Consider the following 12238-nt stretch of genomic DNA (forward strand, 5'->3'; position numbering starts at 1 on the left):
GAACACGGAGGTGTTGGTATCTCTCGCTCCCTTAATGAGAATTGAGAGACGGCGGCACCAACTGGCTAAATTAGCAGGTGTGAGAGAGGAAGAATGATGATAAAAAAAAAAAAAAAAAAAAAAATCAGTCTGCGAAGATCTCTCCTCCATGCTACTCCTCATTGTCTGTCACTAATCTGCCACCTATCGCTGTCTGTGACAGCTCCCCTATTTAGCGGGAACAATTCCACTGCCTCCACACCATCACAGAAAAGCTGTGAGCTCCAGGAGAAAAAAAAAAAAAAAAAAAAACATGGCAAGACCGCAACCTTCTCACTTTTAATGAAGTCATCGCGTAGGCAGAGCGAGCCTGACGCGCAACACGATCCTGACGGCCGAAGGTACGAGACCTGGGGAAAGTGGCGCCGGTGCCAACCCCAGGAAGCTCTCCGAACGTTTCCGTGAAGCTGTTGCGCCCACGGCTGCGTCGCGTGAGCCGCGCGTGTCGGATGGGTTCGGCGGTAATAAGCTCAGGAGGTCAGAGACGAAGTCCCCGGGACCTGACGCGGACGAGCGTTGGGGCTGTCTGAAAGGTCACGGTTGAGTCGCAATAGGAGCCCTTACCGTTTTCTAAATATCCTTGGTATATTTGCACCCAGGCGTCCCTTTGTATGCGTGTGTGCCGTGTCTCCGCTGAATCCACACTCTCTTTCTTCGTCTTGCCTTCGCTGTATCTCATGACCAAAGCAGATTTTTTTTTTTATTTCCTACATTCATGGTCATGTTGTTTTATTTCGGATATTTTTCGCACCCGTGTTAAGTGCCAGCGGGAGCCGCTGTGTCGGCAGAGGCCGGCGATTAAGTGCGTTTCCTCTGCCAGCCTTTCACCTGAGTCACCTGACCCTCTGCCCCCCACCCGCGCCGCCCACCGACAGGCACCCCCGAGAGCCTCGCGGAGAAGGAGCGCCAGCTCTCCACCATGATCACCCAGCTGATCGGCCTGCGCGAGCAGCTCCTGGCCGCCCATGATGAGCAGAAGAGGATGGCCGCCTCGCAGATGGACAAGCAGAGGCAGCAGATGGAGCTGGCCAGGCAGCAGCAGGAGCAGGTGAGACTGTGTGTGTGTGTGTCTGTGTATCTGCGTCAGCCACACATCTGTAACCTGGCAAATACTCCGCGCTTTGTCTGACTTCCTGTCTCGGTGTCCGTCTCCGCTCTGCTCCTCAACCGCATTTATTCATCCCATCAAAGCACGAGAAAAGTAAAACACCAACGAAAGTGTATCGATGAAATATCATTTTATTGGAGGTTCTTTCCATTGTTTTCGCTTTATATTCACGCCTAGTGTGCGAGTCAAAGGAAGATGTCATAATTGACACATAGAGTGTGAGTGTAAAACCAAAATGTGTCTCTGGTCTATTATTTCACATTCTTTGCTCAAACCCACGAGCAACGTTCAAGAACAAAATTTCTAGAGTCATTTCATCTTGTTTAAATTCCTCCCCCGGAACTTAAATTCGATTTCTTAAATGTACGTGCTATTAACGCCGTGGTGGTATTATTTAGACCGTTCCTTTTTTCAGATCGAAGGCGTTTTACTGAATACCGATACGGAGATGTTTGCTCACCTCTGTGGAAGATGAGGGGAGAATCTAAAAAATTTTTTAAAAAAAAAAGCAGCTTGGAGTTCGAATGTCAATTTAGCGACGCAGTAATTAACTGTTGACACATGTGAAGAAGGCAGCACAAATTAGTCCTGACACATTTGCCGACGAGCGATATCTTACAGTGAACACTTTGTAATTATATTTGAAAATGAAATGCAATGACACTTAAAACTAGGTTGTCATGCTCAATGAAGCGAGGTTATGGCTCGAAGGGATGGTGACATAGACCCCCGCCCTCTCCCCCCCAGCCAACTTCCCTGACCTCTGGGTATAGGTCACTGACAGCTGCCTGTCCCAGGCCACTCCCACCGCTGGCCGACCAGGCTGTCAACCATCATGGCCTTCCTCATCTGGGCCCCCAGTGATAAAAGCACTTAGACATGCTACCCCCCCCCCACCAAGGAGAATGTCATGCTGTTAGTGAGAGTTTTCCCTTGCAGGTTGATTCATACTCGTATTTTTCCCCGATAGTCCGTACATTAATTTCTCCATTCTCTACCCCTGAAAACCACTAAAATATGAACGAGTTGGTCAGTGTATGATTAGTTTGGCTTTAAAAGCAAAAACTTTTATCCAAAGCTTTATAATTGTACCCTTTTTGCAGTGGGATTGAAACCAGCAACATTCAGGTTGCAAGCGTATGTTCTGTATCACCATACCAGCTATATTTCTGTCTTTTTTTAGCCCTTGTACCATGGTCATACCATGGTCAGCCCACGGCCGCATCAAGAGCAGGCCTCTCCCCTGAAAAGACTTTGTATCTTAAGGACGGAGCGGTACGCGCACTGCTTCCGATCTGACGCCACCTTGAGTTCGTAGTGTACGCATCTAGTAAAGGGCCCGTCGCTGACCTGATCTCGTGATCTCGACCCAGCCTGTTAACGAGAGCGGTACCGTACCCTGGACAGGCGGGACACATCTGCAGGCTCCATTATGTCACCGAGCTCGTACTCGCACCTGGAGTAATCAGCCGGATTGCAGTTCCTTTGTGCTTTTGGAGTTTCGGTTCAATGCCGGGCCTCACGCTGCTCTTTCTCACCTTCCATGTCTTGTCCAGATCGCCAGACAACAGCAGCAGCTCCTGCAGCAGCAGCACAAAATCAACCTCCTACAGCAGCAGATTCAGGTCAGTTGTGCGTCCCAGGCTCCGCCCACTATCTCAGCCTTCAACCACGGCCACGGTCTCAGCCCTCTGCCTCACCCACCTTTATCATCCTCTACTCCAGCCACACAGCACCTACCATCTCCACCCATTGCCCCACCTACTACCCTGCCCGCTGTCTCATCTGCTACACCATCCATCCCACGTCCAACTCCGTCCAACTTGTCTCTGACTTGTCTTCATTCACTGTTTCCTCTGCCTCTCCCATCACGTTCACCCACATTCACCTTCTCCCTGGCCGCCGTGTCTACTCCTTCACTAAGCATATCCACCATCTGCCCCGCAAACATCCTGTCTCCCATCTCCGTTCGGTGCTCCACCCATTGACCCGCCCACAATCACTTCTGCCTCCGCCACCCTGTGTAACTACATCCCACCTAACCTGTCCGCCCATTTTCTTGCCCACTGCCTCACCCGTCGTATCCACCCTCTATACCACCCGCATCCTGTCTACCATCTCCGCCCACTTCCCTGACAATTGGCCCACCCACTGCCTTCTGTGCCACACCCACTACTAGACCCTTCGTCCCCACCTACCATTGCGATCCTCTGCCCGCTGCCCATTTTTCTACCCTACATCACCGGTAACTCAAGCGTTAACTAGTCGGGTGCCCAGGGAGCCGCTCGGCTGCAGATTTTAATTCGCTCCGCGCATTTTCTGTGACTCCGGTCGATCGCAGACCTACAGCAGCATCGACTATTTGGCTTTCGGTCATTATCTCTATTTGTCATCGTTCAGGTCACAAGATAACGCTCATATTAAAGGGGAGGGTAAAACTGAAGGGAATAATTATCACATTCTAATTAATATAATACGAAAGGCAAGTCATTTGCATATTTTGTGCAACAGTAAGTTGAGACATGAAAGAAGGCAGCTAATGCCTGGGAATTTGTAAGGTCCCGGTTGAATTACGCTCGGATTTTGATAACACAGCGGCAGCTTAGTGCATAATCCATTATTAACTGGAAAAACTGACAGCTGAGTACAATTCCGTTATGGCAGTATTATTATGATTATAAGTATTGCTATGAGTAATAATTTATATGATCGCTGGTATGATATGTGAATATTAGAAGTATATTCACACTATTCCATTTGATACCTCTGATATACATGAATACACACACACAAATACACAATACACATATGTATACTGAGATACCCATGCTGCTTGATGGAGTGTGAACCCCTTGTGTCCCTTAGTTTTACCACGAAATGGTTCTTTAATGAGAAGGAGTCTTTTTCATCTGATACAATAGGTGTGTGATGATCAATTCCATATGTTCATCTAGAGGAAATCATGTGTGTGGTAGAAACACGGAATTAGTGCAGGTGCAGAAATAAGTGAACCCCAAGTTGCGTTGGTTAGACCAAGTAGGTAAATAGAATTAGGTGTTTAAATCATAGGTTTTGGGCGGAGTTACTGTGCATTTCGAGGGAATCTGAGGAAACCTGTGTGTGGGGTCAGAGCTGGGTGTGGCAAAAGACCACCCAGGCAGCGAGTGGAAGACCAACACTCCTGGTCTTCCACTGGGCACTGGGGTCATTGCCAAACCAAGCTAGAGTCAGCGGCATTGCCTTGCAATGGTACCAGGTACAAAGCAAAGAAAGATGCTGTGCTTTGCTGACCATTTCCTGGTTGACGCCATGGTTATGTGACACAAAGTCAAGAAAATCACGTTTACCAGACACCAACATAGTTCAAGCTGCCACCTTGTGCTCAAAGGACTCGGGTTCGAATCTATCCTCCAGCTGTTGTACCCTTCATCAAGGTATTTATTCAGAACTGACACCTTAAGATTTACCCAGTTGTGTAAAAGAGTGAATAACACTGTAAATTGCTTGGAGGAAGGCCTCTGTTAGACTCAAGGTCCTACCTCGGTCGGTTTCGAGATCTTCTCAGACAGAAGCAATCTTGGCCTGTGTCAAAGCTCATGCACACAGAGTTTGGTAAGTATAACGTAAAAAAAAAAAAGTGGACTGTTTTAGTGAAGGAAAGTGTTACCGTTGGTGTTTTGACCTACTGGTACTCTGCATGACGGCGGAAAGAGAGCGCGAACGGTTCTCTCCTCGATGAGCACAGCTGTCCTGTGGCCGCCCTTCTGCTCCACTGTACCGGTGTCTATTAGAATGCAGCCCTTTCAGCCAAACAGAAGATCAGGCATGTTCGCCCCATCTGCCGCTTTCCATTTGATATGTCTCGTTTACATTATCCACCATATGTTGATCAGCCTGGGTTCACGAGGGACGGACAAAACGATCACACACCGCCCGATGGACGTTGAATTTTTTTTTCTTTGAATACCGTTCATCTTCAGATTGAATTAAAAAAATGTTTTTTTTTTTTTGTCTTGCATACTTCCTATCTGTGATCTATTTTTGCACCCGTTTCTCTTTTTTAAGGTTAGCCCTAAATTGATTCAGCATGACCCAGGGGGCTGCAGTGAATGGCACCAATAGACTGGTTTAATTAGAGGTTTCTCTCAGAAAATGTCCTCTTAACTTAATAAACAGCAGGTCTGGGGTAATTAACAGCGTGGAGCGGGGCCTTCGCGCGGGAGTCTCTGAGCCGAGCGGGGGAATGGCACGCCGAGTGGGGTTAGCGTTCCGCCGGTCAAAGTGCAACATTAACAGCTACGCCGAAATCGGCGCTCTTTTACATTCGGCGGGGGGAAGGGAGGGGAGGGAGTCGTGCTCCGTTACTGGTGATGTAACCGATCCCATCCTTCGCCAAGCTGGCTACGAGCAGGGCCAGGCGTAGACCGAAATGACACGTCAACAGATTTCCCAAAGCCCCTCTTCTGCTGATCTGCACGCATTCGATGCTCTTCTGACGTGACACAATGCGGGGGCAGTCGGAAGGGTCTGGAACACATCCCCTGCTGATTTGAGGGTCCTCTTGAAGAGCCTCTCTTCTCCAGCTTCATTTACTCAAAGTGGGGGTTGACATTTAAACACTTCATTTGGGGGGGTCACAATATTGCATCATACCTGACATCTTTTCATTGTTTCCTGCCCAATTTCTCCCTTCATTTTAACTCACTTTTTTATTATTTTTTATTTTGACTCCTTCGTTTAGCTGCCTTCCAGTCCTCGTTCTTCATGTAATCCCTTGCACGGGTGCAGATTTCTTTTCCGCGAATCTTGGCTTGAAATACCATACGGCATCTATAAAGTGACTAATCACAAAGGAACCTTTTTAGAAAGTGTGATCGGAACCATAAAATAAATTTTTTTTTTAGAAATGCTCGAGGAACTAGGCACGCAGGAACACTGCAAACGCTTACATGAAATAGACTTTACGAAATTCTGTGAGCTTCCCGATTGTTCATTTATCGGCCAGAGCAGCTGAGACTGGATATTGTTATGATACGACCTTCTCCTTGACAGACATCCTCCCACCTCGTGACCCAGTGAGAACCAATCGGGTTTATTTTCGCTTTTGACTGGAAGTTCATGCTTTCATATGGCTTCTAATTATAGAGGAGTAAATGGCAGGACAGCATATGTTAGCAACATGAGCAGCAGTCTATGAAATGAACTACGAGTTAATAAAATGATCTTGTGGTGTCGGCCAAATGTTAGCGCACATGTTTTTGGAGAGTGATATTTCAGTGCCGTTATAATTTGGCACGGGAGGCTCGGCAAATTCAGAGACGAATGAACACGGTGCACGAGTTTATGGGTTTGAGGGTGGACTCGACAAGCTCGCGTAGCCTCGACCCTCCCGTCATTTTCCTCTGGCTGCTTTTAAAGAGCAGGATTTCGTTTTGGGCGGAAGAAAAGTGCCCCTGCATATCAGATTGTCGCTGTCGGTCCTCCACTGGTCATATCGCAGGGTGGGTCCAGAGTAGTTGGACAGGACACAAACATTTTGCTATCAGGTGTGGAGAGGTGCATCAGAACCTGCTTAGGTAAGAGCTGATGGTTTTGAGGGCAGGAATGGAGCTGCTGAAGATCTGTCGAAAGCTCAGCTGGAAATTTGGCATTACATTTTTTTTTTCTTTCCTCTTTCATCAATCATTTTTGCAGTGCAAGGTTGCAGTGATCCGGTGCCTATCCCCTAAACATAGGTCGTGAGGCCGGGAACACACCGGATGGGACGTTAGTCCATCAAAGGGCAGTCACACACACACTCATTCTCACATACGCAACCACACACACTAAGGGTAATGTATGGTCACCACACACACACACACACACACACACACACATTTTCAGAACCGCTTGTCCCATACGGGGTCGCAGGGAACCGGAGCCTACCCGGTAACACAGGGCATAAGGCCGGAGGGGGAGGGGACACACCCAGGACGGGACGCCAGTCCGCCGCAAGGCACCCCAAGTGGGACTCGACCCCCAGACCCACCAGATGGCAGGACTGCGGCCCAACCCACTGCGCCACCGCGCCCCCCGCTGTATGGTCACCAGTTCTCCTAAAACACATCTTTGGACTGTGGAAGGAAACCAGAGCACCTGTAGGAAACCCACGTGAACAACGTGAAAGCGCCACTCAGACTGAACCAATTTGAACCTATGTCTGAACCCAGAGCCCAGGGGCTGTGATGTGCCAGTACTCCCTGCTTTTTTTTAAACAACCTTCTCTTTCTCCTTCATTTCTCATCCGCGTGCCATTGTAATTATTATTGACTTGTTTTCTGTGGTTCAGTCATGTCTGATTTGATCTCCCCCGTTGCCAGAGAGCAACATTTCACGGATGGATGTTGACAGCGAAAGGGCCGCCCTTTCGCCGCACCGCATCGCGGTGCGAGTTATCGCGGCGGACAACTTCATATTAGCGAGGGGGCACTTGAGAATCGGAAAGGCAGCGTCTCCCGACGAGGAGGGTCTGTTGACGGAAGTGGATTTATTTTCCTCCGGGGCAGTGGGCACGCGCGCCCACTTGTGTTTCCGTTTAATTGCGTGGCTTTAAAAATCTGTCGTCTGACAGGTCTACTCGTACTTATCAAGAGCACGTTTGCTTCTGTCCTGTCAGCCAGGCTCGACAGCGTCTCCCATATCCATCAGCGCCGGGGGGATGTGGGGTCCCGGGGGGCATCCCGGCGTATCTGGCCCTCGAAGTTCCGTGTAGTCTGAGGTTCTAGATTATCTGGGCTTTCTGAAGCTAAAGTGTGTTTTGCGGGATTGCGAGCAGCACGGTACTGCCATGGAGAGCCTAAAATACCATACACTGACATGTTAGTTATTTAAACTTGTTCACAGGCCTGCAGTTTATTTACTGCTAAGGACTGCTGAGGGACTTAAATTTTTATGTGTTAAGGAGGAAAGTCTGCATGCTTCAAACCCAGCGCTTAATCCACATCATATGGACACCATTAGGACTCTTATTTTGGATATTTATATATGTCTTTAACAAAAGCGGCTTAATTTGAACAGGCTGGTGGCGCTCTGTTCCTGCGCACTTCAGAGCGGAAAAGGCTCACCGACGTTTGGTTGTTGGGGTGGTGCTGCAGGGCTGGGGGGCGTTCAAGGCTTAAATGACAGCTGCCAACATCTGCTAGGGTTTTGATGTCAATAAGTTATAGAAGTACAGACAAGACAGTACCCAGGATCCCTTGTTTCCTGCGTTGGTGCCACAGATGCACAACAAAAAACAGTTAGAATGAGGAAAATTTTCGCTTTTCTCCCTAAGACTGTCATTAACAGGCATCCATTGCTCATCACTGTTAATGTCCTCTTAGTGGGGAAACCAGGGCTTTTGCCCCGGTAAAAACAGCGTAATGTGGATGGTTTTACATTGTCCTCTGCTTGTTATTTCTGAGCATACATCAAAAACACATCTAAGGTATGCACACACACAAACGCATGCATCGGCCGAAGCCGCTCACGGTGAACCGGAGCCCAACCTGGCAGCGCAGGGCATGAGGGGGTCACCCAGGACAGGACGCCGGTCCGTCGTAAGGCATCCCAAGCAGGACTCGAACCCCTGCCCCACCAGAAAGCAGGACCCAGCCAAACCCACTATGCCACCGCACCCCCGTCATTTAATGCCTTGCTACAAAAAATATTTAAAGCACAGAATCTCATGTAAAGCCAACTCTTCTGTGCTTCCATGCACAATGCATGTGATAATCTCTTCTTCCACATCAGAAATGACCACAAATGGAATAAAAAGGAAAACAGAGTAATCAGAAATGCGTGTGTGTGTGTTTCTCTTATATAGATTCTATTGACATCCAGTCAATTCTAAGGGCTATTTAGAGTTTTTCCACATGCCAATTTCTTTTTACAGTGTTTTTATTCTTAGTAGTTAATCCAACAAACATGTATAGTAAATAAAAAAATACAGTATGCCCTTTTTTAGTATTCAGTACAATTTTCTAAATTTATCTGTAATCATATTATTAAATGCAATGAAATCCTTATATGGGGGCTGTTGTAACTACTTTAAAAAAAAGTTCTTACATGGTTTTATGGTGTTTCCCTCTGTTGTGCATCGGTATGTGGACAATCTATAGCTCCATGTAACTTAAGCGTTATATTAAACCTGTCATATTAACATTTGTTAAGCAGTGCCTTCTGTTAAACCTCTCAGTATTTCTTGTGTGTCTTTTTGTATTCGAGATGTGTTGGTATTGCCCCGTGCTGGCATTGCAGAATGGTGACAGAATTCACTGGGAAGTTTGGCACAGAAGGTCCCTTCACTCCCCTTATTTAAACACAAGGAGCGCCGTCCACAAAGAGCTCTGTTTTAAGCAGCGCACTGGTTGTTTTTCAGTTTTTTCATGCTTAAAAATATCTGAGATTTTCACTTACGTGTAATTTTCGCCGGAGGCACGGAGCAGGTAAATGGTGTGATCTACGGGATATTATTTTATTTGGATATCGATCGGTCTGCTGGACACGAGCCTGTGTGGTCGTATCTGAGAGGTGGGGTCGTGGTCGTCGTGACCATCCCGAGAGCAGTCCTCGAAAGTGGGCATCCCGACCTGGCATTCCCAAACCTTTCTTCTTGAAGGGATTCGTTGTGGCGAGTGACCTTCACGGCCCACGCAGCCCTCCTTGTCGCAGCGGGGGAGCCCGGTTCCTCTGGCACACCACCTTTACTCCCGGCTTTAATTGATTTTCTCATTACTTACAACAATTTATTATACAATTAGGAGGCAGAAACCTAGTGCAGAACCAGCTCCGGAACCCCTGCTTCAGCCCACAAGCGATTGTCCATTTTAATCACAGAAGCTGTAATTAAACCCCATATTTTGTTTACCATTCTGCGCGCAAGACAAGCACACACAACAGCGGCATTACAGGGAATAATTAAATAATTAGAGTGTAATATATGGATGGCGATTTCTATGTAAAGAAAGATTGCATGTTTTTTGTGTCTTGATGGAAAGTGCTACAGCATTTGTACCCGCAAATGGTCTTTAAAGTGACAGAATCTTATTAATGCATTGCAGAAAAAGAACACGCACACAGACACACACACACCGAAAATAGACTGCGCTAATGACGATATGTAAGTACCCAATTATCACTCATGGTTAAACAGCAAACGAGGAGAGAAAATCAGCAGGGTTTCGTTTTTTCGTCCTTTTCATGTCGATGGTGGTCCTTGCTGGCCTGGTTCGGTGGCGGTTGTACCAGGAGAGCCATGTGCACATCTTAGAAAAACATCCACCTGTATTTTGGGGCATTTGAAGTAGGGGGTCATTTAAGAAGGAAATTATTATTATTATTATGTATTAGGAGAGACAAAGAGCGTCCATAGAGAGACTCAACCTGGACAGAAAGTGACGGATCGACTCATCGGCCCTCTGGTGTAATGCAGTTATTTAATCCTTTCTCTGACACTCTTCTCCAAAGTGACTTGAAGTGGTAGATTTTTACACTAAGTCACTTACCACGATTTGCCCATTTGTAAAGCCAGGTACTCTACAGATGAGTGTAAGCACTTTGGTCAAAGGTACCAAAGGAAGAGGTAGGATTTGAACCCAGGTCCTTCAGTTTTAAGGTGATGATGCTAACCATTGACCACTTGTTGCTCCCTTAGGCATTTTTAACACCGGTTGGTATTTCAGTTGGGGTTGTGCAGGTCAGGGGAGTGGTTGTTTGGTTTAATGAGTTATGAAATGCATGTTCTTGTCAGGAGGCAGAAATGCTGATAAATGACGCTGTGTGCGATCGCAAAAATAAAGTGACAGGTCCTCAGTTAAAACATCACACATGATGCTGGCTTCATCAACACATCCTCAGAAACGATTTGATGGATTGGATTTAACAAAGTGGATGAATGAGGGGAACTGTACTATTGCTGGCTTGTTTAAGACAAATTAATAAATTATGAATATACTCAGTGAGGGCTATTTGCATGATTTTTGTCTGGATGTGATGTGCTAGTAGCTGATTCGGTTTTTTTTGGATTTCTTTAGTTAACGTAGTGGTTTGGTGCTTCGGTTTGCATGTTCTCCCTGTGTTTGCGTAGGTTTCTTCCGGGTGCTCTGGTTTCCTCCCACAGTCCAAAGACATGCTGTTCAGGTTCACCCATAGTATGTGACTGACTGAGAGTGTGTGTGTATGTTCCACTGATGTATGGATGAGTGACCCATTGTAAGTAGTGTCTCTAGCAGTGTAAGTCACCGCGGTGAATAAGGTGTGTGGGCTGGTAACACTACGTGGAGTTCATTGGAAGTCGCTTTGGACAAAAGCGTGTGCTAAATAAATAAATGTGAATGTAAATATCAGGAACATAGTGTGGGTTGTGATTTAAGAGGTGTGTAGAAGGAGAAAAATCAAACTTTTTTGTTAAATAGTCCAAAGAAGAGTGTTCCAGGGAGTTTTTCCTCTATCCTATGCATTGTAGATAGAGATTTCACTTGTTAGTTTGCTATAGGCTTAAATTAATTTTGCGACTGTGAGGGCAGGGAGGTTTAATGTATCGGTTGTAGTCATTCAGTTACTAGTAAGTCTCTCCAAAGCAGATCCGTATCCAAGAAGTCTCCCGCCAACAGATTTGTCCCAGTGCTGTCAGGCAGCAGGCGTGTTGAACACTTGTTGGCGAAACGGGACACATATGTGAGTGCTCTGAGACACAGTCCCCCCGCTTTCTCGCTGCAGCCTCCGCGTACGACTCGAACATATGTTCCGAGCATATGCCGAGACCACGTGCGTGTCTGTGTGCGTGTCTGCATTGTCCGACGGATCTTGCCGACATCACTTGGGTTTCTGCCGTCTCTTTTCATTCCATGGCTTTTCTGGGTTTTTCCTACCGCGCCGCGGGCTGAAATGCACTGTAGAGGAATGCTTGACGCATGTCAGATATCTCGATGAAACGCTCACAAGTTTCGGTAAGGTCCTCGATCGGCAGTCGCGAGCCTCCTCGGATCGCATTTCCGAGCCTGATCACGAAGACAAACAGAAGCTGGCAAGACCGCCGTTCCCTCTCTCTCCCCGTGCTTCCCCCCTTCGCTG

At 47.1% G+C, this 12238-nt stretch overlaps 1 protein-coding gene across 7 annotated transcripts in view; it reads left to right on the top strand.

Moving 5' to 3' along the window:
- The window catches only part of LOC108934708 (transcription factor SOX-6-like), a 158269-nt gene that overhangs the window by 101555 nt on the left and 44476 nt on the right, over positions 1–12238 (top strand). For all 7 annotated transcript variants that reach the window (XM_018752755.2, XM_018752760.2, XM_018752756.2 and 4 more), the window contains 2 exons: positions 915–1087; positions 2704–2772. In XM_018752755.2, the coding sequence (XP_018608271.2) occupies positions 915–1087; positions 2704–2772 (242 nt within the window). The remainder of the gene's footprint in view (positions 1–914; positions 1088–2703; positions 2773–12238) is intronic.

This window comes from Scleropages formosus, chromosome 11 (genome assembly GCF_900964775.1).
Source record: "Scleropages formosus chromosome 11, fSclFor1.1, whole genome shotgun sequence".
NCBI lineage: Eukaryota > Metazoa > Chordata > Actinopteri > Osteoglossiformes > Osteoglossidae > Scleropages > Scleropages formosus.